The following is a 27,324-nucleotide window of genomic DNA, read 5'->3' as shown; positions in this document are numbered from 1 at the left end:
AGAGCCCTTTAGAAATACCCTTTAAAACCCTTTAGAATTACTCGATATAATCCATTAGAATTACCCTTTAGAATTAGTTTAGAGCCCTTTAGAAATACCCTTTAAAACCCATTAGAATTACCCTTTAGAATTAGTTTAGAGCCCTTTAGAAATACCCTTTAAAACCCTTTAGAATTACCCTTTAAAACCTTTGAGAATTACCTTTTGGTACCTTTTAGAATCACCATTTAGAACCCTTTATAATGACCCTTTAGAATCCATTAAAATTATCCTTTCTAACCCTTTAGAGTTAACCACGGTGGGTTAGAAAGATTCTTCGTCATTTTTAATGGACGGACAGACAGACAGACATAGCCAAATATTGAATCTGCTTCTCCGCTTAAAAATAATCTCACTCCTCTCCGCGCACGTGCAATTGGGACGGATTCAGAGCCAAAGTACTGCTAAACTACAGATTCGTTGTCCGATTCATGTTCAAAATACAGCATTCAATTGAAAATATGTTGTTCGTCGATCATAAAATGATGTTTGTAGACGGATGGATGGACAGACAGAAGTGAACCAGTTGCTTAAGCCTGCTTTTCGCTTCACCTGCATGGGGTACCTATGTGCATGTGGAATGAACTTGCTGGAATAGAAGGAAAGTCGGTCAGCCCAACAATCCTTCTGGATTAATAAATACAGTACACTAAATTACTGAATTAGAGGCCCTTACTCTTTGCAGAGCTCCAAGGCATATTGCAAAGTCATTTAACGTTTCTAGGCTAGAATGGATCCTGCACGGGTCCGACACAGGATACTCGACAAATATTTGGCCAGTGATAGATAGCTTGTCGGTGATAGTGAAATAGTGCCAGTGACATTTTGATACCTCATCCAGTATCTGAAATGCCAGTATGACACCAGGGCCGGCCCTAGATCAAATTGATGCAAGGGATTGCAATTGATGCAACATTGATCATCAAAATGATGCAATTGATGCAACAAAACTTCAGTGACCCCTCTGCATTTGTTCTACTTTTGAATACCTTATGGGGGGGGGGGGGGGTACCGAGGGCAGGCAGTGATGTGAGGTTTGCGAGAGAGGATAGTGGTGAGGGTGTAATGAGGGTAAGCATTGTTGAGGCGGTAGCGAGTGCAGGCAGTGGTGTGAGGTTAGCGAGAGAGGATAGTGGTGAGGGTGTAATGAGGGAAGGCAGTGGTGAGGTGGTAGCGAGGGCAGGCAGTGGTGTGAGGTTTGCGAGAGAGGATAGTGGTGAGGGTGTAATGAAGGTAAGCATTGTTGAGGCGGTAGCGAGTGCAGGCAGTGGTGTGAGGTTAGCGAGAGAGGGTAGTGGTGAGGGTGTAATGAGGGCAGGCAGTGGTGAGGCGGTAGCGAGGGCAGGCAGTGGTGTGAGGTTAGCGAGAGAGGATAGTGGTGAGGGTGTAATGAGGGCAGGCAGTGGTGAGGTGGTAGCGAGGGCAGGCAGTGGTGTGAGGTTTGCGAGAGAGGATAGTAGTGAGCGTGTAATGAGGGCAGGCAGTGGTGAGGCGGTAGCGAGGGCAGGCAGTGGTGTGAGGTTAGAGAGAGAGGATAGTGGTGATGGTGTAATGAGGGTAGGCATTGTTGAGGCGGTAGCGAGTGCAGGCAGTGGTGTGAGGTTAGCGAGAGAGGATAGTGGTGAGGGTGTAATGAGGGCAGGCAGTGGTGAGGCGGTAGCGAGGGCAGGCAGTGGTGTGAGGTTAGCGAGAGAGGATAGTGGTGAGGGTGTAATGAGGACAGCGGCAGGCAGTGGTGAGGTGGTAGCGAGGGCAGGCAGTGGTGTGAGGTTTGTGAGAGAGGATAGTGGTGAGGGTGTAATGAGGGCAGGCAGTGGTGTGAGGTTTGCGAGAAAGGATAGTGGTGAGGGTGTAGTGAGGGCAGGCATTGGTGTGAGGTTAGCGAGAGAGGATAGTGGTGAGGGTGTACTGAGGGCAGGCAGTGGTGATGGTGTAGCGAGGGCGGCGTGCAGTCGTGTGTTGTCACGAAAATCAGACACGGTCAAGATTGAGTTGGGATTCCAAATGAGGTTAATGTACATACCTCTAGGCTATCCTACCAGCCTACCTTCCAGATTAGTTGGCTTTAGATTGCATTGGATTCGGAGTGCCTTGACGTCATTTCCAGAGTGTCATCATGTTGCATCACAAAAAACTGAGAATTTTGCTTATTGGGCCAAAGCACAACACTATGCCCTTCCGCGACATGTGTAAGGATTGCCCTGCATATTTTTGTCCTTTATCATACAAATGCATTTTAAATTGAGACTCATGAACAAACAGCCTCTGCTTCTGTTTGTTAGAACGTGTTGCAGATCCGACATACGTGTACGGTGAAAAGTTACCATGAAGGTTGATGTATCGAATGCAGCTTTCCACCACGAGAGGGATAGCTTGGCCCGAATCCTTCAGGGAAGGAGAAATTGTGCAAAAGTTATGCAACATACTCTCTCTGATAAACCTGTAGTAACTGATCATCATGTTTAGGCAAATTCGATTTATTTCATTTGCAAACTTATTGCTCATCTACCATATTAAACACAAGGTCAGTTTGTGTGTTTGTACAGATGTCTGTCTCCCTTCATAAGGGTAGGTTTTAAAGACCAATCTTTTAACATGAATGTGTGTTCACTAAGGTCTATTTTTGAGGATAAAACAAGCTCGAAAAACATTTTCCATAAAAGAGTCATTACGTCTCTTTTTTTGGAATTGTAGATGGTGGCTGGCAAAGCAAGCCTCAAGGGCGGTGTACAGAAACATTTTTTTAAAATAACAATAAATACAAGGTGCAGGACGTGAAATTTGCTGCACGTGATGTGCAACGCATGCACGCAGAGTAAAACGAGTGTTCATTTACATCTGTATGATGTCTAATAAATACAGATATAAGTACACCTGACACAAGGCCGAGGCTTCAGACTTTGGTAAACTCACGAGGCTGCACCGTCGAATAAACTGTTCCATCTTTGACGAGCGTTTTACTAGTTATACAGTATTTTCTATCCATCCAAATGTCTTGAATGCTTAAAATTCTAGACATACATTAGCGTTTTGCAATATGACAAATAATGACGATTATGTGACAAATGGGGGGGGGGGGCAAGAAGTAATGACCGAAGAGGACTCACCCTGATGAAAGTCTCCAGGTCGCCATTGAAGAGGCGAGCTGTATACTGCGACCTCAGTCGGTGCTTCCTAGTTCGTGGTGGTTTCATGGGAATTACCGGAGGCCTATCAGGAAGAAAACACTTCATCTCCAGCATATTATTTATTTCAATAATGTCCTTTACCATTTTATTTTTTTCCCCAAAAAAAAAAAAAATTCCCGACCTCCCCCCCCCCCCTTTTTTCTCTTTTTTTTCCTTTTGTTTTGTTATTTGCAAAACGAGAATATGCCTTCTTAATAACGTATAAGCATCGCAATTGTAAGTATTTGAAAACAATATTGAGGTGGAAAGTGATGATTTATAACCACATTTATGGTAACTGCAGATAGCCTACGACCAAACGTGGGAGGCTGTCCACAGCTGCCCGGTGCAGTACCACCACCTGTCCCTTAGGAGCCTTTCGCGGAACATTATTTCCATTGGAAGCTCTTGCGGCAGGATGCCGGATGGGGGATTTGTGGGTTTTGGGGTTTTATTCTGCCTTATGGGTTGCGTTCCTGGTTCTGCAGCTCCTGCTCGAGGGTGCCATTGGAGTCGGTGTTTCTACAGGCTTTCTGCCAGTAAACTCGAGGCCCAACACCATGCGTAGTGCCCCTGGAGGCTGCCTCATCTGGCGCATAATCTCAGGTCACCTTCTCTGCAATTTTTACGACTGGAGCCGCACCGAGCATGGAATTCCGAGAGGCCCTTCCAACGCTACTACTGTGCCATCTGGAACACTCCTCGTTTGTCTGCATTGTTCCATGAAGCCCCTCACCCCTCTTTATTTTACTGTGGGCCAATCATTTGTGGCACCCCATCCTGAAGTTTTTCCCCCCATCTTCTCTTTGCTTTTCCACCCAGGGGGCTTTTTGTTTTTTTGGACTCACTTCCCCTGTGATATTCAAAACATAAAAACAGCATCACAGAGTTCATATTTTGTTCCCACATTTATCTTGGGCTTATTAAGGAGTCCGCATCACGTATTGCAATGACATCGGAAAACATCAGTGAATTTGGGGACATTCGACAAATCAACACAGTTTATGGGATTTGAACAGAGGGGAACAATAAATCAAGCCAGCACATTTATACTCCAGATAACACATGTGTAGAGATGCGGGAAGCTTCCACTCATCATCACCCACCTTAGGAATCCAGAATCTCTCCCCATTCCTGCATGCACGAAAAGGAAAAGTGAGATCAGGTGAGAAAGTCGCTGCAGTTTGGGTAAAGTGTACTCATCTGCAGGTTTTTAACCGACTTCCCACATGGCACTATTTATTTAGGAATTCCACCTTCGAGTTGACAGTCGCACTTACTATTCCCCCCTGCAGAATCCCTCCACCTGCATTATTCATTCCTCCGGTCTTTCCACCATGCAACTCTTTCTGCCACTTCCTTTCGGTTGTTTCCTTTCGTATTTCTTAAACAAATTTGGCTTTCTCTGCCAATCTCGTTTGACATCCCCTCTCAATATCCTCTCATAACCTTTCGTATCTTTTCGTTGCGTAACTTTTCTTGAGTTTCCCAATGTTCCGTTTCTCTTCGATGTGCACCAGCTGTACTCAGAAAACTAGAGTTTGGGAACATTCTAGAACTTGAAAACATTCTAGTGTGTGCTGCCCTTGGTTAAAATAATATTTCTCATGCACCTAAACAGCTGAAATACAGAGGATGCACTCTGTAAGCATTGTAACTAAAATCAAGAATGCACCTACTGATACTAATAAACACCTTCGGAGTTGTGAAGTTGATAAAGTTTGTCAGTTTCGCCATATGGTTTAGATGACCTTGCATGTGCAACCGGATATATATTCCGGACATCATTTAGGTAGGTCACGTGACTCAAGATGTAGAAACATAACCACCTTTTCCAAGCGCGGTGTACATGAGATCTCTCTTTGCTTGCAGTTTGCAGGTGAGGCTTCGCCCTTGAGCAAACTCTGAAAATTTCTGAAAACAGATCGAGGGAGAACAGGACAATGCGAGCACTGGTTTACAATTAAATATACCTAGCCATGATTAAAGTCATGCGATTTTGCATCTCGTTATTGCAATTATGGTCGCCAGTGTAAATGCGTAAAAGCGTAAAATGCTTCGATTGTCATACGCAATCATCCCTCTTGTGCCGCTCATGCGGATCTTCATCTTTGAAAGGATAAGTGTGAAATTGATCCAAAACACTGGCATAAACGTCCAAGCAATATTATTGTCAGACAACGTTGATAAAATGGATTTGCCATGAGGATGAATGAATATGAGGCAAAATAATACAGAAGGTCATCTTTTATTTATTATTTCTATGAATGTATGTTTCACTATTGTAGAACAATAGCACTATTTCTGAGTACAGCTGGTGCACAATAGCAATAGCACTAAATTTGTCAAAAGTTCAAAACGTCAAAGGTTAGCGTCACATAAAATCATGAATTTTCAGCCAATTGACCTGAAATTTCAATTCACCATTTGAGATTTGTCATCAAATTTTCAAACAAAGCTTTATTATGAGAATGTGGAGAAGGCAAATTAATAATTAGGTCAAAGGTCAGCGTCACATAAAATTATCAATTTTCATCCAATTGACCTGAAATGTAAATTTACCATTTAAGTTTTGTCATCAAATTTTCAAACAAAGCTTTATTATGAGAATATGGAGAAGGCAAATTAATAATTAGGTCAAAGGTAAAAAGGTCAACGGTCAGCATCACATAAAATCATCAATTTTTATCCAATTGAACTGAAATTTCAATTTACCATTTGAGTTTTGTCATCAAATGTTCAACAAAGTTTATTATGAGAATATGGAGAAGGAAAATTAATAATTTGGTCAAAAGGTCAAAGGTCAGTGACACATAAAATCATCAATTTCCATCCAATTGACCTGAAATTTCAATTTACCATTTGAGTTTTGTCATCAAATGTTCAACAAAGTTTATTATGAGAATATGAAGAAGGCAAATTAATAATTAGGTCAAAGGTAAAAAGGTCAACGGTCAGCATCACATAAAATCATCAATTTACATCCAATTGACCTGAAATTTTAATTTACCATTTGAGTTTTGTCATCAAATGTTCAACAAAGTTTATTATGAGAATATGAAGAAGGCAAATTAATAATTTGGTCAAAAGGTCAAAGGTTGGCGTCACATAAGATCGTCAATTTTCATCCAATTGACCTGAAATTTCAATTTACCATTTTAGTTTTGTCATCAAATGTTCAACAAAGTTTATTATGAGAATATGAAGAAGGCAAATTAATAATTTGGTCAAAAGGTTAAAGGTCAGTGACACATAAAATCATCAATTTTCATCCAATTGACCTGAAATTTTAATTTACCATTTGAGTTTTGTCATCAAATGTTCAACAAAGTTTATTATGAGAATATGAAGAAGGCAAATTAATAATTTGGTCAAAAGGTCAAAGGTTGGCGTCACATAAAATCGTCAATTTTTATCCAATTTAACAGAAATTTTAAGAATTTGTATATTGGGTCACTGAATTGGTTCATCAATCAAAACCTAAAAGCTGATTTTTATTTTTTTTAGATCTAAAGGTCAAATGTCAAGGCTGCATAAAATCACATTTTCATTTTGTATTTTTTAAAACTGTTTTATTTATTTTGAGCATATGGAAGAAGAAGAGGACGACTGCATACAAACAGACGCAGACAGGCTTTGCATTTTCACATGCTTTCTAGTTTTTGTATGATTTGATCTAAAATCCAAATTTCATGAGTTTTTTTGTAATAAAAACAAATTTCACTTCTCTGTTCCAATACTTATGGAGGGCACTGTAACATCCTGGTTATCAGTGTGGGATATCCCAAAGTCAACCGATGCTTTCCGGCTTCCCGTGCCATCTCCTCAAAACGATCTGTGGATCCCACTCGTCTCAGACTCTCGGAGCCAGGATAGGAGTGCTACGATTTGTTTAACTGTCACACTTTCCCCTTTCCCTTGCTTATCTTTTCCTGTTCCTGTTTCTCTTCATGCTCATTCTTGTTTACATGCTTCCCATTGAAGGCCTCGTGATTGAATACACTCAGTGGGTTATCCCACATTTTTGTTTCCTTTCCAGTTTCTTTCTCCTAAATAATTGTTTTGTGTGTTAACGGATATACTTACTACGACTATTACTAATAATATGACAACTTTAACAACCCCAATTATTCCCACCTTCTTGTGGGGTCGGCTGGTGAAAAATTTTGGCCAAAATCTTTCAACAACCTATTGGCCAGACCTGACGTTCATCTGCAAGTGGCAGGAATTTGGCTCATGAAGCAAAATGAAAGGTTAAGTGATCGGGTGCGTGCGTGTGTGGTGTGTACGTACATATACGCACTTGTCCGCATTTTTAAAATCCATTTTCTCAGCAAGTGTTGGTCCTATTGACACGAAATTTCCACGATAGGGGCGCCTCCTCCTATATATATTTTTAGTGATAATTATGACGTCATAGATCACGTGGTATGGACGCCATCTTGTAAAAAAAAAAATTGCACCTCTATATATACGAAACAGCTCCATGGGAAAAAATTGAAACATGGCTCATTGTCAAGTACTCCCTATGGGGATTAATATATGTTAATGATGATGTCATTGGTGCCTTCATTATGTCGTCATAATTTGACAAGTACAACGCTTCATCCGATCAGTATGAATTGTTTTTCTCTCTCCAACTCTTGTTCCGCTGGACATGGAATTTTCAACACAGGAGCGCCTCCTCCTGTAAAACATTTTAATAATTATGACGTCACCGGTCACGTGGTAATGGCGCCATCTTGGAGAAATGAAAAACGTTGCACCTCTATATATCCGAAACCGCTCCATGAAAAAATTGAAACGTGGCTCATTGTAAAGAACTCTGCATGGGGTATAAGTCTTGTTGACGGTGATGCCAATGGTGCCTTAATCATGACGTCATAATTCGACAAGTACAATGCTTAGTCTGATTAGTTTGAAATGTATTGAGTGTGATCTATGCAACAAATATATTATAGAATGTAAATGTATGATGTCATCAGTCACGGGGTTTGCCAGCCATATTCGATCAAAGAAATAACCCTTAAATACACAAAAGTTGGCTTGCACCAGGTTGACTGCGCAGGGTAAGTATTCTATGAATACCATCTAGTTTGTTCAGGGAATAACTCGCCCACTATTTGCGAAAGAAACCGTGGGATATTTAACGTCCACCAAATAATGCAAGCATATGGGATGCCCAGCTTAACGTCCATCCTGAGGATAGCACTGTTTGTTATTTGTGTGCGCATGATTGTTCTCTGGATCAAGAGAGTCCTTTCTGTGAATCACCAATACGGGGGTGTATAATGGGCCCGGGCATGAAACAGCATGGAAGGCTCACAGGTCGGTGCTTCATGTTTGTTTATGCCGATTCACTCCAAAAGCAAAGGCTAAAACCAAGACTAGGCATTCACAGCTCTTTTATCTGTGAACAATCAATGCAATAACACCTGAGCAACAAGAAACACCTGTCACTCATTTGTTCTAATACTTATGTTTACCTAAATTGGGGGACTGAACATAAAAAGTGCTATTGTTCTACAATGGTAAAACAAATATGCATATATATAATATTGATGATGGATTAAAATTGATGATTTTAGAAGTTTGACCTTTAGTTGACCTTCGACCTTTTGACCTTAAATAGTTGGTTTCCCAAATCAGCAATACACTATGTAATTGCTGTTTAATTTTCAAGTTAATAGGATTAAAATTGATGATTTTTCTGATGTAAATTGATTTTATAAGTTTGACCTTGAGTTGACCTTTAACCTTTTGACCTCAAAAATAGTTGGTTTACCAATTTATTGACTCAATATACAAATGCTGTTCAATTTTAAAGTCAATCGGATGAAAAATGGCGATTTTAGAAATTCGACCTGCAGATGACCATTGACCTTTGACCTCAAAATCAATAGGCTTCACAATTGTGACGGCCTCTACAACTTGGTGAAGTTTAATGATTATCAGTTTAGAATTGTGACCTGTAGGCGAGTGACAAACAAACAGACAGACAGAATAACAAGAGCAACTGACCAATATACTTGAAAAATCTTCGATTTTGCAAGTAACAAACAAGAAAAAGAGCAATCAGAGATTGCAAACCCTCGCCAGGATGTATTTTCAGTGGTTTCTAAGGCTTTTGTGTTAAAACAAATATGGCGACCGAACCACGTGACCGATGACATCATCATTATTTGTTTTCGCCACTAATTTATTCCTAGATTATGCTCAAGAAATTTCATCTTGATCGGATGAAGTTTTGTACTTGTCGGATTATGACGTCATAATGGAGGCCCCTATGACATAATCATTAACATATTTTATTCCCCATGGAGAGTTCTTTACAATGAGCCGTGTCTCAATTTTTTCTATTCAGCGCTTTTGGAGATAGAGAGGTGCAAATTTTTTCGGTTTTCCCAAGATGGCGGCCGAACCACGAGAGATATGACGTCATAATTATCATTAAAAATTCCACAGGTGGAGTTGCACGTATGGTGAAAATTTCCTGTCAATCGGACCAACGGTTGCAGAGAAAATCATATTTATTCTGTGTGGACAAACAGACAGACAGACAGACAGACAAACAGACAAACAAACTGACTCAAATGCAATATCCTCTCCTCAGGCGAGGGTAATAACCCCAACAACCGTGGATATATGGACTTGACGGAAGCTTTCAGGGAAGAGGTCATGCAAGCAAGCTGGTCAAAGTGACAATTTCCCGAAGAATGCGAGAAATTTAAACAACTCTTTTTTAACTTTGTTGTTCACATGAGCCGTGCAGAGATTGTTCGAATTCCTTCGAGGAGAAAAAGCAGAGTCCACAATGAACGACATTCAGGCAGAATTTCCACTGGAAGATCTGTGTCGAGTCACTCGTTCCTCGATTTAATAGAACTTGATCTCATGGCGTTTCTGAGCCAAGGGCTAAATGCAAAACATCTTAAACGTACACAAACGTACACGACAAACAAATCTCCATGAGTTTTGCCTCCGAACAACCTGAAAGTCTGAGATTTTCATTGTCAATTCTTTGGTTCAACGTGGACTGCTTTATCTGACCCGTAGATTGAGGACTGAGGGTACGGTACTTAAATTAGGTTCGCTGAATGGAATGAGCCAATTCTCCATATGTGCAACTGGCCAAATACCAGAAGAGACCACCTTTAGAGGCCATTTTCCCCCGCACAGCAGGTGTTGGCCTTTTTTTGGGCACCGTGGTCCCCTTTTTGAAGCAATGTTTTATGGCTGGATGCCCTTCCTGCCACCAACCCTGTTAGTCACCTCTTGCGACACACAGGGAATGACCAGTGAGCTGGTACTCAATTTGCCGACCTCGGAAGGATGACAGGCTGAGTCAACCCCCCTGGCGTTAAGTACAGCGATCGACCGGGATTCGAACCCAGGATCCTAGGATCCCAAGCCGGCACCCTAACCGCTAGGCCAACACCAGGCTTCCAAATTCCAGAAGAAAAATAGAAATTAGCTTTGCAGTATTATTATGGCAGCTTTGTGCGTTACTTAATGAGGAAGTTTCACATAGCATGAGATCGAATAAAAACAATTACCATATGGTCCTCGACATGGGAGATTTCTGTCCTGGCAGACGAATTATCTGTTGTCCTCTCACCCCAGTTCCCTTCCTGATATCTGGAAATTTGCCATCACTCCAATTGGCTGTCAGTCCAAAAACTACAGTCCACACTATGGCAGCTTAGGCCTTCTGAAAGGGAGCTGGCCCAACTCAATCTGTTTCTTTTCCCACTCACATCTCTCCAAATGGCAGTGATTCGCTCATGGGTCTGGGCATGGCAAAACTCCCGTTTAACGTGTCTTCCTCCTCATCCAGACTTCTCTTGGCTCTTCCCAACCTGTCCTCGTGAGAATGTTTGTCTCTTTGGCGGTCTCCAGATAGATGTTGGCAGGTCAGCAAGGCAGATTGGTCTGGCCAGAAATCCACCATCTCCCTCACATACAGCTCCATCATGCCATTGGCTCCTGACATCAACAGTTCCTGGAATTCCTTCTACAACAGACTGCTTTCTCCACTTCACCAGTTCATGCATTCAACTGGCCTACTCCACTTCCTGAGCTTGATGCAGTGAAACTCGTTGTGAGGTAATTGCCAAAAGTAGCTTGCATTCTCCAACTGGAAGGACGGCAACAGCATCGTGCATACCTCACAGCCTTTGCGCATCAGTCCTTTGATGAGCCAGAACCCAAAGGTCAAGGTCACGAGAGATCAAACTTCTCAACTTCTCTCACAATCATTCAGTTCCTGGTGGCAGCTCATCGAGTTTGTCATTGGTACACATTCTCTTTCTGGAACTTAACAACTCACGAATGGGGTGATGCTTGGACACTTCTCTTGAACTGAATACTTTATGTCTTTAATGAAAAGACTACGGTCTTCTCCATTCACAGATGGCTCACTGCAACATGTGGATTTCTCTCCCACTAAGGTTGAGAAATTGCTCGTCAAACATCTTCACTGCAACAGGACCTGACAGTGTTGGGCTTTGATCTTCAGAAACGGTGCTTTGACCATGTCCACTCGTATTTCCTTGCTCTTCTTCAAGTCTTTCTCAGATGGTCGATCTTCGTTCAGTGATACTACCATAGACATCTATCCTTCATATTAGCTTATTTTAACTCGATGCTGGATGGATGCTTGAAATCTCAAATGAGAAGTCAGGGCCATCTTTATGTACATCTTGCAAGCCTTCAATAAAGTCTGGTACCCAGCCTTACTTTCTAAACTGTAAGGTTTAGACATGTCCCAGTGGAACTACTGTCCCAGTGGTGTGCCAGAGTGGTATCTCCATCAATAATCTCTCTACTTCCCTGGGAAATGCTCTGTACCATTTTTGTGATGTCTTCATCCTGTACAATAACAGAACATCACCGCTCTGAGAGGCAGACTGCTGTAGCATAGGTTTTTGAGTATTGTAGATAAAAAATTCAGTCGCTGGGTACCTGAAACAAGTCTTTCATTGCAGGAAAGTCCACAGATTGGACCTTGTACCCTCATGAGGATGCACTGTTAAATCTAACAGTTTCTGGCCAACCCCTAGAAGAGGTGTTGTCCTCGGAGGTCCTAGCTCTCAGCTACCTGTCACAACCCGTCTTCAGTGAAGCGTATCTCTAACCTGGCCTCTAAGCCTAGCCGACACCTTGGTATTCTCTGCAGATCCAAGTGCATTCTGAACCATGAAGAGCTCATCATGGTGTACAAAACCTTCATCCAAAGTACCATGGTGCACAGATCCCCACTCTGCTGGTGGAGCTGCTTCCCATTTCACTCCCCTGGAAGCAGTCATGTCCGAGGCATGTACGAGGTATTATTTGTCCCGGGTCTACTTTTTACTCATTGCAAAAAGGTGGGTGGACTGTCAGTTTTTCCTTCATGTTTGATCTTGTTGCACCTGCCTCCTCTTCCCAATGCCCACCTGCAGCCACCCAGGGTCACACACATTCTTCCAGAAGCCCACACATAGTTTCCATCTCCAAATCTAATCTGGATTCTCCATTTTAGCATCACTCTATTCTCTCATCTGTGAAACCGATTCCCTCTGTCAGCTGTCTCGTATTCCTCCCTCGTCTATCAAAATGTCGTCTATCATCATATAATGCATTTTCCCATACCCACACCTGATTTTATTCAATTCCTACTGATATATTCCCCCTCCAAGCCTGGTGTTAGCGTTAGCGGTTAGGGTGCTGGCTTGGGATCCTATGATCCTGAGTTTGAATCCCGGTCGATCGCTGAATTAACACCATGGGGTTGACTCAGCCTGTCATCCTTCCGAGGTCCGCAAATTGAGTACCAGTTCACTGGTCATTCCCTGCGTGTCGCAAGAGGTGACTAACAGGGTTGGCGGCAGGAAGGGCACCTGGCCATAAAACATCGCCTCAAAAAAGGGGACCACGGTGCCCGAAAAAGGCCAACTCCTGCTCTGTGGGATAAAATGGCCTCTGAAGGTGGTCTCTCATATTCCCCCTCCACTCACCCCACCATCCCCTAACCTTTGTCTCCTTTCTTTCTTCTTCTCCCTCTTCCATTCCTGCCACTCAACTGCTGGTTTACAATGTGTCTGCCTGTTCCCCATTTCCTCTGTCAGTCTGCAAACCAGTTGCCCTCTGTCATTTTGCTCTTCCATGAGCCTCGACTTTCATGCAACAAAGAACAGTAATGCTGGACACAGAATGCAGGAGAAAGAAATGATAGATTCACGAGTAACTTATTACCTGGAAGTAAAAATCCTCTGTCTCGTGTTGGTCAGCTCGATGCTTGACGCCTGCAAGTTTGGTTTCTGAACCATCCGTAGATTTGAAGCGAACCGACTCCGATGAGTGGCCATGATAGAAGTTCTCAGCGACATCGTTGTTGTTCAAAGCTCTCATTTCTTTCAACGAGTGCTCAGTGGCTTCCAGAGTCTTTTTCAGCTGTGGTGGTTCGATTAGAAGATCGAGAGTGCAGATTATTGCACTTCCGAGGAATCCAAATGAGCACGCCTTTCTTGCCAACAGACAGCAAAAAGTACAACACACTTTCACAATGACCTGTACCTCAGTATTCTCTAAGCAGAGTCCAGCCAGACGTGCCTGCAGCTGTTGATAGCGGCTGGAAATATCAGTGGCAACACTTTGCTGGGCGCTGACTTGGCAAATCTGCAATACGAGGTTGATGAGAGGTGAGCAACACAATATGGCAATGGCAGAATTAATTGCTTGATTCAGTCTTGCCAATTACCTTAGCATCATCATTCGTTTCCATTAGCGGACTATTGAAGAACCATCTTTGGAAGCCATTTTTCCCGCAGAGTAGGGGGGGGTTGGCCTTCTTCAGGGACATTGGTCCCCTTTTTGAAGCAATGTTTTATGGCCGGATGCCCTTCCTGCCGCCAATCCTGTTAGTCCCTCTTGCGACACACAGGGAATTACCAGTGAACTGGTACTCAATTTGCCGACCTCGGAAGGATGACAGGCTGAGTCAACCACCCTGGCGTTAATTCAGCGATCGACCGGGATTTGAACCGAGGATCGTAGGATCCCACGCCTGCACCGTAACCTCTCAGCCAACACCAGGCTCTATTAGCAGACTATTGCTCGGACAAATATCATCGGCAAAACAAAGTCTGTTCGGGAGAATACTATAATATTACAACTAGAAAGTCTCCGAAATGCAAAGCCCGTCCGCATCATCTTTGTATTTGGACTTATTTTTCTTCTTTATGCTAAAAGTGATGAAAACAGCGGAAAAAAAAAATTTGACAATTTTAGGTGACCTTGACCTTTTGACCTCAAAGGTGAGGTTTCAGTGACCCCTCAGTGATTAGGAGTACATCGGTGACAAAGAAATCTCAATTTACTCCATTTTAAATTCAGGCTGTCACGTAATAAAATGTGAAAAAGTAAAGGTGTGTGAATACTTTTCTGAAGGTGCTGTACTTGGCTCGACTTTCGTTTGCGTTTCGCTGGCCTTTGTTCCCATTATTTTGCTTCGTTGCAGCAGCATTCTTTCGTGGGAATTTTAGCTTCATGTTTTACCCGACTTAATGTTTTAATATTTGCCTAGGGAAGAAAAGTTTGCATCCGACTTCGAGACGTCAAAGCTGCACCTGTCACTGCTCCTCTATGCCAATGCTAAGCCACAGGTAGGCCGAAGCTTATTCTTGTCGTAAAGGTGAACTGAAATTTAAAGAATTTGCATATCGACTCACTTAATTGGTCCACTAATCAAAAGGTAGGAGTCGATTATTTTTTTTACTCTTTCATTCTTTTTACTTTCACTTTCACTTTCTTTTTACATTTACTTTCACCCTTTCATTCCTCTTTTCTCCTGCATCTGGAACAACCTCCCTCACTCTCTTCAATCCCTCTCCTCCCTCCGGGTCTTTAAAACAGCTGTTCACCACCATCTCTTATCTTCCCGATTCCAAAACCTTGATCTTTTCTACCCCCGTTAATTCACCCCAGATCCACCTTTTTGAAATACCAACTTCTTTCCTGGAAGTCCAAGCAGTGTCCATGTGTTTTTTTTTTTTACCTCCCCCCCTCCCTCTTCCCACGCCTCCTCCCCCCAAGCCTTCCCACAGATCTCCCGATGTCCCTGCTCTCAAATGTTGTACTTGTGTGCTTCCCTCTCTCTCCCCATCTTATCGCCCGCTCCCTTTATTATGTCTTATGTGTCAGTTTTTTTTTTGTCATTGATGTTAGCTCTTACACAAGCCTCGATCTCGTATACAAAATAAATAAATAAAAAGATGAAAAGGTCAAGGCTGCATAAAATCATCAATTTTCATTTTGTTTTTCTTTAAACTGTTTTCATTATTTTGAGCATTTGTAAGAAGAAGAAGAAGAATACGTCTGACTACAAACGGACGCAGATGGGTTTTGCATTTTCAGATGCTTTCTAGTTTCATCTGTGTTTTCCCAGGATCTATGATTAATAAATCAGAGGAATTTTAAAAATTCAATGATATGCATAAGATTATTCTCTGACCAGGGGTAATCCCTGAAAATGTGATTATGGAGGTGCTGCTCTGAGTTAATGTGCAATGGTAATGGTCACGGAAATAATTGAGCCTTTTTTATTGAGACGCCCTTATTAGTCTCCTACCGGTGTACATCGGAGGGGACTATAGGTTTGCACTCTGGCCCTCCGTCTGTCAGTCTGTCAGTCTATCCGTCTGTCAGTCCGTCAGTCCGTCAGTCCGTCAGTTCGTCAGTTCGTCAGTCCCTCAGTCCGTCAGTCTGTCAGTCTATCCGTCTGTCAGTCTGTCCGCCTGTCCGTCCGTCACGCAAAGAACAGTTTTACGGACTTTTTTTCTAAACTCTTAATGCTAATGATTTCAAACTTGGTACATGGTTTCCTCATGATAAGTTACAGATCAAGTTCGAACCTCACGACGTTTCGATCATTTTGACAAAGTTATGGCACTTTGAACTTTGGTAATTTCCCCAACAGTTTCTGGACTATAATTTGGAGTGCGGTAAGTCAAAGCTGTTAATATTCCTTGTTTTAACTCCGATTTACATTCTTTTTCCCCTTTTAGTGAGAAGCAGGCGTCTGTGCAACCATTCATAAACTTTATTTCGTGCAAATCGGATAATTTTTAGCCGAGTTACCTGAGACAGTGAGTTGGTAATTATATAATTCACATAGTGCAATACGTGCAGGCTGCTCCACGGTGCGACCTTGCGGGCTTATTTTAACTCCGATTTACATTCTTTTTCCCCTTTTAGTGAGAAGCAGGCATCTGTGCAACCATTCATGAACTTTATGTGGTGCAAATCGGATAATTTTTAGCCGAGTTACCTGAGACAGTGAGTTGGTAATTATATAATTCACATAGTGCAATACGTGCAGGCCGCTCCACAGAGCGACCTTGCGGGCTTATTTTAACTCCGATTTACATTCTTTTTCCCCTTTTAGTGAGAAGTAGGGGTCTGTGCAACCATTCATGAACTTTATTTGGTGCAAATCGGATAATATTTAGCCGAGTTACCTCAGACCTTGAGTTGGTAATTATATAATTCACACGGTTTTCCGGACGACAGACTGCCGGTAGGGGACATGTATTGCAGCGCAATACTCAGAATGCTTGTTTAATTGAGGAATGCCGAGATTCCTCATTGTCGAAAATTCCTTCAGTGATTTTAACTTCAGTTAAGGTATGTTAAAGGATCACTTCCTGCAACGACAAACCATGTCAGAATAATGAAAGAGCACGCCAAACCTCATCTCCCATGTGTGGTTCATATTTGAGAGGTGGAGCTGGGTGGAACGTGGACCGGTGGGCTTCCAGGAAGGTCTTCTTGTCTCCAGGTTGGTCCAACCCATTAACGGCTTCCTGTAGCGTGCCCAAGGAGGATTGGTGTGACGTTTGAGCTCCAAATGCGGTCAAGAGAAACGCACTCAGCACACTGGCCACTCCAGGATGGTAGCCCAGGTCACAGCACTGCGAAAGGAGATGTGAGTGATGTGAGTGATGCGTGTTCGCATCACAGAAACATTCATTTTGATTCCGTTTAGCAAGTTTTAGCTGAATGGGAATTTGTTTAAAATGGAATACAGTTTCGTGCTCCGCTGTGATCTGGGAGAAACAATCGCCTATGATTGTGTTTGGGTGATTTGCTTGTTATTTCCATTTGGGAAGCTGCAGAATGGGTGGAACAAGGGGAACGGAAGGGAAGTGGTTAAAACAGTTGATGCCATTGATGGCTGGCCATACAACAAAAGATGGGTGACAAGTACAACCGCAAACTTGCTGCTGAATGGCTGTTAGCTTGGTTACTTATCACATGGGCTAAGGGCTCGTAATAGAGCTAACACACACACACACACCCAACATACTGATGAGACAACCACTTACAGCAACTGAGCTTGGGGGAAGCACCGTCACTACGTCACTTCCTGGGATACTCTGGGTACCAGTGACGTCATAACAATGGCGCAGCTTTTCTCAACGTACTCAGTGGGGCGTTTCCTCCTCCCCGTGGATGCCAACCGATGGGGGTTGTCCATGCTCTATTCTTTTCAAGCAAGGAAGCAGCACGTACCATTTTTAAAGTCTTTGGTTTGACTTGAAACGGTCCAAATCAGGTGGGTGTTTTTTTAGGAGACACCACCTGCTTACTGGATGGCCGCTGGGTCCCTTTGCCAGGTGTAGTGTTTAGTCCTGGACGGATGTCCCAGTCACCCTCTCCACTAGCAAAGCCAGTGAGGGGTGTCGGTTTAGTCGCCGACAACCCGACCAGTGGCAGTCCCAAAAGACTGACCTGCCTATCAGAAGAAGACCACTCCTTTTGCAACTTCAGATGCATGTGGCTGCCGAAGCAGTTTTCCTCAGTTTTCCTCAGTTTTCCTCAGTTTTCCTCGGCTATTGGGCACAATCCTGGATGGGCTGCCTCTCCGACGCAGGATAATCTAATGGCTCATTCTTCCCAGTAAGCTGGTACTCATTTTGCTGACCTCAGAAGAATGACAGGTTGAGCCAACCTACTCAATCACTTGAATTCTCAATCACAACCCACCTGGTGTTAATCAACGGCATGACAGAGGCTCGAACTCAAGACCCTAAGATCTTAATTAAACCAGCCACCTTAACCTTAAACCAACACCAGGCAATGATATGAGAACTACACAGCAAATAGAAGTTCCATTTATTAATCCATAACACAAGTCCAAAGGTTTACGCGTGTTCAAAAGAGATTTTCTCTATTCTACTTTATTATTTTTATTTTTTTTGTACACAAGATCGAGGCTCGTGTAAGAGCTAACATTGATCACAAAAAAGACAAACTGACACATAAAGCATATGATAAAGGGAGCGGGAGAATAAGATGGGGAGAGAGAGGGAAGCACACAAGTGCAACAGTAGAGAACAGGGACATCGGGAGATCTGTGGGATGGAGAGGGCTTGGGGGAAGGGGGCATGGGAAGGGGGGGGGGGGGGGAGTAGGGGTGGGAGCGGTGAAAAAAAACAAAAAAACACAAGGACACCAAGGACTTCCAGGAAAGAAATTGGAATTTCAAAAAAGTGGATCTGGGGTGAAATTAGAGGGCGTAGAAAAGATCAAGGTTTTGGATGGGGGAAGATAAGAGATGGTGGTGAACAGCTGTTTTAAAGACCTGGAGGGAGGAGTGGGATTGAAGAGAGTGAGGGAGTGAGGGGATTCTAAAGTAAATTCTACTGTAAAATAATACAAAACTGATCGAATAACAGACTCAAGTTGCCTTTTGGATGGGACGATTACTTTCTGATTTTATATGCCTGGGAAGCAATGAAATCATAATTATAGTCAAAGACAACATTTACTCACACATGAACATGATGCACAATGCAGATATGTACAGTCACGTGAAAAAGTAAGTACACCCCATGTAAAGTTTTGACTTTTTCAACATATTTCAACATACAGCTATTTGATCTTCGTTTCAACAATATTGATAGATAAAGGTGATATAATATAACAAATATCATGAAACATTTACATTTTGTAGTCCATTGTATAATTTAAATAAACATAAATGCAAATTTCGCATGTGGAAAAAGTAAGTACACCCCTACATTTATCACTACTTCAAATACCTAAAATTAGAATCAGGTGCACCAGCTCAGGTGCAAATGATTAGAACATCGTTAGAGAGGATCTTGGAGGAACCTGTCTTATTTAAACCTCAGACATTTAGTTTGGTTTGTTCTTTGTTGTTGAAGTGTGCGGCGTCACCATGCCTAGATCAAAAGAGCTCTCTGAGGCCTTCAGAAAGAAGGTTATAGATGCCTACGAGTCTGGGAAGGGATTTACTAAAAAGATCTCCAAACAATTTGAAATCAATCATTCGACTGTCCGGAAGATCATCTACAAGTGGAGAAGATTCCAAACAACTGCCAACTTGTTCAGGCCAGGCCGCCCCAGCAAGTTCAGCCCGAGAGCAGACCGCAAGATGCTGAAATAAGTCTCTGAGAACCCCAGAATGTCATCACGGGACCTACAGGTAGCTTTTGCCACTGTTGATGTCAAAGTGCACGAGTCTACCATTAGAAAGAGGCTGCACAAATTTGATCTACATGGGAGGTGTGCCAGGAGGAAACCTTTGCTGTCCAGAAAGAACATCAGGGCAAGACTAAAGTTTTCCAATGAACACCTCGGCAAAGACCAGCACTTCTGGAACAATGTGCTCTGGACAGATGAGTCAAAGGTAGAGGTATTTGGCCACAGTACCAGAAGACATGTTTGGCGAAAACCAAAGACAGCATTTGACCACAAGAACCTGATACCAACTGTAAAGCATGGTGGTGGAAATATTATGGTTTGGGGCAGTTTTGCTGCATCAGGGCCTGGGCAGCTCACCATCATAGAATCCACTATGAATTCTTCATTGTACCAGAGGGTGCTTGAGGATAATGTGAGGCCATCTGTCGGAAAGTTGAAGCTCAACCGAAGGTGGACCTTGCAACATGACAATGACCCTAAACATACCAGTAAATCCACCAAGGAATGGCTGAAAAGAAAGAAATGGAGGGTTCTGGAATGGCCAAGTCAGAGCCCGGATCTAAATCCCATCGAGATGTTGTGGGGGGATTTGAAACGAGCTGTGCATGCAAGAAACCCCTCAAACATCGCACAGCTGAAAGAATTCTGCATGGAGGAGTGGGCAAAAATTTCTCCCATTCGATGTCAGAGACTGGTAGACAGTTATAAGAAACGCCTACTTGAGGTTGTTTCTGCCAAAGGGGGCAATACCACCTATGAGAGCCAAGGGTGTACTTACTTTTTCACGTGACTGTATAATCCCACCTGTTCTTTCTATGTACATCAAGTGGTTGCCCAATTGTTGCTTTTGAAACAAACAAACCGGTTGAAAAGAGATTTTTCTTGTTGAGGGTGCAAAGGGAAACAACAGCCAGCGAAGCCACAACTATAAATACCAATGGGATAACGATAGATTTGCTTGGGAATTTCCAGGGTCATCCATTTTGTGTTACATTTCATTCGCAAGATTAAAAGCCAAAAGCCATTCGCCAGGTAAAAGTAGCCAAACTATAAGGCTACCAGGTTATAAAACTACCAGCCTATTTTAACTGTCAAGGAATGCTGATGCAATTTGCTGTTGAACTCACATTGATGATGTCAGAGACGTCCATGACGAAATGCTGCTTCACGGAAGCATTGATGGCTTCCAACGTGAGGATGTATTCATTCCGTGCTTTGATTGATTTCACCTTGCTGTCGTGAAACTTAACCTGACGCTGAAAACAGAAATCACAACCACAATCATTGTCCGTGGTGGCCGCGGTGGTGTAAAATGATCCTTGAGGATTTCACTCGAACGTTGCTGACACCACCTTTATTTATTCCCAAAAACTAAGGATCTGGAATCGATTACAATCCACAACAATCATTGCACCATCTATTAATTACATCCTCGCAGGAGTTAGCTCTACAAGTTACAAGTCTACATGTACAAGTCGCTCTACAAGTACAACTCTACATGTACAAGTCGCTCTGCAAGTACAACTCTACATGTACAAGTCGCTCTGCAAGTACAACTCTACATGTACAAGTCGCTCTACAAGTACAACTCTACATGTACCAGTCGCTCTACAAGACACAAGTCTACATGTACAAGTAGCTCTACAAGTCACAAGTCCACAAGTACAAGTAGCTCTGCAAGTCGCAAGTCTACATGTACAAGTAGCTCTTCAAGACACAAGTCTACAAGTACAAGTATCTCTACAAGACACAAGTCTACAAGTACAAGTAGCTCTACAAGACACAAGTCTACAAGTACAAGTATCTCTACAAGACAAGTCTACAAGTACAACTATCTCTTCAAGACACAAGTCTACAAGTACAGGTAGCTCCACAAGACATAAGTCCACAAGTACAAGTATCTCTACAAGACACAAGCCTACAGGTACAAGTAGCTCTACAATTCGCAAGTCTACAAGGCACAAGTCGACAAGTACAAGTAGCTCGACAAGTCGCAAGTCTTCAGGTACAAGTAGCTTTACAAGTCGCAAGTCTACAAGGACAAGTTGCAAGTCTACAAATGCAAGTATCTCTACAAGTCGCAAGTCTACAAGTACAAGTAGCTCTACAAGTTGCAAGTCTACAAGTACAAGTCGATCTCCAATTCGCAAGTCTACAAGTACAAGTAGCTCTGCAAGTCGCAAGTCGACAAGTACAAGTTGCAAGTCTACAGGTACAAGTCGCTCTACAAGTCGAAAGTCTACAAGTACAAGTCACTCTACAAGTCACAAGTCTACAGGTACAAGTAGCTCTACAATTCGCAAGTCTACAGGTACACGTAACTCTACAAGTTGCAAGTCTACAAGTACAAGTTGCAAGTCTACAGGTACAAGTATCTCTTCAAGTCGCAAGTCTACAAGTACAAGTAGCTCTACAAGTCGCAAGTCTACAAGTACAAGTCGCTCAACAATTCGCAAGTCTGCAAGTACAAGTGGCTCTACAAGTCGCAAGTCTACAAGTACAAGTTGCAAATCTACAGGTACAAGTCGCTCTACAAGTCGCAAGTCTACAAGTACAAGTCACCCTACAAGTCACAAGTCTACAGGTACAAGTAGCTCTACAAGTCGCAGGTCTACAAGTACAAGTTGCAAGTCTACAGGTACAAGTATCTCTACGAGTCGCATGTCTACAAGTACAAGTAGCTCTACAAGTCGCAAGTCTACAAGTACAAGTCGCTCTACAATTCGCAAGTCTACAAGTACAAGTAGCTCTACAAGTCACAAGTCTATAAGTACAAGCCGCTCTACAAGTCGCAAGTCTACAAGTACAAGTCGCTCTACAATTCGCAAGTCTACAAGTACAAGTCGCTCTACAATTCGCAAGTCTACAAGTACAAGTCGCTCTTCAAGTCGCAAGTCTACAAGTACAAGTCGCTCTACAATTCGCAAGTCTACAAGTACAAGTCGCTCTTCAAGTATAAGTCGCTCAACAAGTTGCATGTCTACAGGTACAAGTCGCTCTGCAAGTTGCAAGTCTACAAGTACAAGTTGCAAGTCTACAAGTACAAGTCGCTCTGCAAGTCGCAAGTCTACAAGTACAAGCCGCTCTGCAAGTTGCAAGTCTACAAGTACAAGTCGCTCTGCAAGTCGCAAGTCTACAAGTACAAGCCGCTCTACAAATCGCAAGGCTACAGGTACAAGTAGCTCCACAAGTACAAGTAGCTCTACAATTCGACCACCTAATGGCTCCAGGATGATGTAAAGAAAAGCACATGAAGGCATGGTAAAAATACAAAAATAGCATCCTCAGTTTTGAAATCTGTAATGTATTTTATTTGTTTCACTTATTTCTCTTTCGTGTAAGTTGTCACTTCGTCACTTTGCACTAACGGTATTGGATTCATCCTCGGGTCAACCCAGTACAGCTTTCAGAGTGAGTTGCTAAAGGGATAACTTTGGCAAGATAACCTGGTGTGTTTTTACAGGCTGGGACTTTCTGAACTTTGTGTTTGTTCCCAGTTTAACACAAAAACACATTTCAACTCAGGAACTTATTTCGCAAGTTGACAAAACATTTTTTATTTTTCCTACATTAACCAAGGCTCATGAGGCTTGTGCATATACCACATGTTGGGCAAGGACATCAGCCAGTGTACTTATATGTGGATTGCCTCTTACATGAACATTGGTAGAAACAGACAAATCAACATTGTCCTGAATGTCTGGTTTGAATCTAACGACTAATTTATCAGAAGCTAAAGGGAATGCCAAACAGACTAAAGCTGGTCGTTTTGGTTATTGTACACCACTCCTTTCCTATACCATCTCCAGGCAATGCATGTCGTCATTGCCGGGCACTGAAGGAGGCCCGGCGATGAGGCACGCTGAAAGGGAGTACTCAGTTTTCACTCCGGTTTCTTGCTTTAATTCTTTCTTTCTTGTTTGTTTGTTTGTTTGTTTGTCCGGGCGAGATCTCAGCCATCCTTCGAGCTAGGAAGCTGAAATTTCGGCACAATAGTGAGGAAGTACTTTTCAAAAACGGTATTTTTTGCTTTATGATTAATTATTTAATTATTATCGATTATTTAAGTACTTATTTATTTCCTTTCTCTTCTGGGTAATATCTCAGGCACCTTTTGAGTTAAGAAGATGATATTTGGACATGACAATCACCAAGTGATTTGGCTGTAAAGGCTATTTTTGATTTATTCATTAATCAATTAATTATTTAATTGTTTGATTAATGACCTAATTCGTTTTTTAAAATTTAAGTTATAGATTCGGATGAAACGATGGTGGTTTCGGTATTCTCTCAGCCAATTGATAAATAATTTAATTATTTTACGATTATTATTTCTTTCTTTTCATTATTACTCAATTATATATTTTCTTTCTAATGTGGGTAATATCTCAGGCACCTTTTGAGCTAGGAAGCTGATATTTGGACACTACAGTGACCAAGTGATGTGACTATAAAGGATATTTTTATTTATTCATTAATCAATTAATCGATTAATTACTTAATGATCAATCATTGAATTAATTTATTATTATTTTTTGATTAATTAACTATTTCATTAATTTTCAAAAATACAACTTCAGATGAAAGACTGGTGGTTTCGGTATGCTATGAGCCAATTGATTAAGAAATTAATTATTTTACGATTGTTACTTATTTATTTTAATTACACAATTAATCAATTATTGTACACCTCTCCCTCCCAATACCGTCTCTATGTGCTGGAGGATATGTTATTTATTTATTTATTTTAATTACACAATTCATCAATTATTGTCCGCCTCTCCCTCCCAATACCGTCTCTATGTGCCGCGTGCTGGAGGATATGTTATTTATTTATTTATTTTAATTACACAATTAATCAATTATTGTATGCCCCTCCCTCCCAATACTGTCTCTATGTGCAGCGTGCTGGAGGATATGTTATTTATTTATTTATTTTAATTACACAATTAATCAATTATTGTACGCCTCTCCCTCCCAATACTGTTTCTATGTGCCGCGTGCTGGAGGATATGTTATTTATTTATTTTAATTACACAATTAATCAATTATTGTACGCCTCTCCCTCCCAATACTGTCTCTATGTGCAGCGTGCTGGACGATATGTTATTTATTTATTTATTTTAATTACACAATTAATCAATTATTGTACGCCTCTCCCTCCCAATACTGTCTCTATGTGCAGCGTGCTGGACGATATGTTATTTATTTATTTATTTTTATTACACAATTAATCAATTATTGTATGCCTCTCCCTCCCAATACTGTCTCTATGTGCAGCGTGCTGGACGATATGTTATTTATTTATTTATTTTAATTACACAATTAATCAATTATTGTACGCCTCTCCCTCCCAATACTGTCTCTATGTGTCGCGTGCTGGAGGATATGTTATTTATTTGGCATGGGGGTGGTGTACTTAAAATGTATCTGTACTTGCTATTATTAGCAAGATTGGTTCATTAAGAAAGGTCAGTGACATATAAGTTAAATTAAAGTGTCTCGAACTTAAACCTTTATTCGGACAAAACGGAAGGCCAAAATGAAGTTCGTAGCAGGTCGTAAAATTTCCCTTTTTCGCCCCTACAGTTGGAACTGTGACCTTGTGTGCTTCGGATATTTACAAGGGACTTTGTAGGAAAGCTTTTCCATCCCTGCTGGCATTCTATTACGTGCAGCGCCAAGTTGGAAAGCAACACATTATCCCAGCTTGGCTTGTTGGCAAACTCCTAATTTGGAGGAGGACTTGTGGCAGTTCACGTTTAGAGCCATTGCAGGGGTCTCCCGTTGCAAATTGTCGAGTGTGCAGGCCTGATTGCATGCATCATGTTGTTATAAAAATGAGTCGTAACAAAGTTTCATTGTGAAGCTACTACTGAGCTCCAATGATATTGGATGTAACTGCAGCCTCTGCTTTATGCATTCTTGGGACTCTTAATGAGACTTGACGTATGAATGCCGCACTTTCAATTCCGTGCTTCATAATAATCACAGTTATTATTAATTGCTGCTGGAAAGTAAACAAGTCAGGTGTAACTCTCACATTACTCGAACTTTCCAAAATCTTCCATTGGACGTGAAATTACTTTTAGCGAAATCTGTACAAATACACGGTGTGAGTTAACATGACTAAAAGGGTGTTGTCCACATTAATAAGGACATTGCTGTAAAATGCTCATAAATGGTAGAGGCTTTTGCAGAATGTGGAAACTCTCATGTTTAAAAGCACTGCAGTGCAGGTGTGTTTGTGCTGGGATTGTAATCTACATATTCAGGTTCCAGAAGGTCCCAGGACTCCAAGTATCCACCCACACTTTGGTGAAGGATTGCGGTTCATGGGCTAAGTTGTGAAGTTGTGTTGTTCTCAGAGTTTTGTTCCAAGGGCTCTTTTCAGGACCAGGTTCGTCACTGAGCCATGTACAGCCTCCAACTGTAGTTTGTTTGTGGTAATGTTCCCAGTGATGGTTTTTAAGATGCCTGTAAGGTTCTTCTTTATCATTCCTGTTGCTCCAATTATCACTCATACAATTTTGGTGCTCTTCAGCTTCCAGGATATTTTCATTTCATTCTTGAGGTCTTCATATTTGGTCATTTTCTTGATTTCTGCATTATTTAGACCAAAATCAATGGGTACTGATATCTCAATTAGCAATGCCTCATTTTCCTTTTTGCATTTGAGTACTATGTCCTATGTCCGGTCGCAATACTTTGTTTTGTATGTTCACGTTGGATGGGATCATCAGGTCATACATGAGCATTATATCCTTGTTTTAAATGATTGATTTTGGTTCATGTTCCCATTAATTTTCTGGCACTGGGATATCAAAGGTTTTGCAGATGTGCAATGGATTCCTCTACATACCTTGTTGTGTCTTTGGGTGTACAGTTGTTCTGACATGAGTTGTTTACATTCTAATAGGAGGTAGCTCGTACTTCCTGTTTCTGCCTTGCAGATCCTACACTTGTCCGATTGACTCAGTCCTGCCATCTTCTTAAAGCCATTCATGTAGTGTCCTTGGTCGTGGGCATTAATATTAATGATTTGTACTCCGTCCCAGTTGAGCTGACCTCTTATTAGCCATCCCAGTGATTCTTCTTTGTCTGTCCCACATCTGTCCAACTCTTTATGTATATATATATTTCCGTGCTCATTTGTCTTTCTCCCAGTTGTCACTATATGTCTGCTGGTGTTTCATCTTGTATTTTTCTTTTGTCATTTTTGCAATTGTTGGGGCTATATTTGTTGCTGTTTCGGTTTGATGAATGAAATCTTCTAATTGTACCTGTTTAATCCCAAAGTCGTTGCTCTGCGCACTTGATTGAGTTCCATCAGGCCGCTATCTCCTTCTTTCCTCGGTATGTACATTCTCAAAAAAAATGAATGAATGATCGTTTTAAGGCTATTTTCCCTGCTAGAGCGGGGGTTAGCCTTGCGGGCCCCATGACAATCATGATTCCCTGTTTGAGGCCATGTTTTATGGCCGGATGCCCTTCCTGACACCAACCCTTAGTTGCCTCTTATGATGCGCAGGTATATGATGTAACTATTCTCGTTCTACACAGGTATTCTTTGGTAATTGTTTTGCACGTTTTTATGAGAAATTTGGTGGTCCTCTTCTACTTCGAG

At 41.8% G+C, this 27,324-nt stretch overlaps 1 protein-coding gene across 2 annotated transcripts in view; it reads right to left on the bottom strand.

Moving 5' to 3' along the window:
- Positions 1 to 27,324, bottom strand: part of LOC137424586 (SLIT-ROBO Rho GTPase-activating protein 1) — a 91,396-nt gene that overhangs the window by 29,403 nt on the left and 34,669 nt on the right. Inside the window, exons 7-14 of one of the 2 annotated variants that reach the window (XM_068112181.2) lie at positions 20,825 to 20,953; positions 16,937 to 17,158; positions 13,764 to 13,865; positions 13,443 to 13,640; positions 5,036 to 5,120; positions 4,313 to 4,340; positions 3,147 to 3,249; positions 2,364 to 2,424 (exon numbers count right to left, since the gene is read on the bottom strand). In XM_068112181.2, coding sequence (XP_067968282.2) covers positions 2,364 to 2,424; positions 3,147 to 3,249; positions 4,313 to 4,340; positions 5,036 to 5,120; positions 13,443 to 13,640; positions 13,764 to 13,865; positions 16,937 to 17,158; positions 20,825 to 20,953 — 928 coding nt within the window. The remainder of the gene's footprint in view (positions 1 to 2,363; positions 2,425 to 3,146; positions 3,250 to 4,312; positions 4,341 to 5,035; positions 5,121 to 13,442; positions 13,641 to 13,763; positions 13,866 to 16,936; positions 17,159 to 20,824; positions 20,954 to 27,324) is intronic. The other variant, XM_078775643.1, reaches the window with a different exon arrangement.

This window comes from Myxine glutinosa, chromosome 4 (genome assembly GCF_964187855.1).
Source record: "Myxine glutinosa chromosome 4, kmMyxGlut1.1, whole genome shotgun sequence".
NCBI classification, from domain to species: Eukaryota; Metazoa; Chordata; class Myxini; order Myxiniformes; family Myxinidae; genus Myxine; species Myxine glutinosa.
This window is presented reverse-complemented; position numbering and strand designations above follow the sequence as displayed.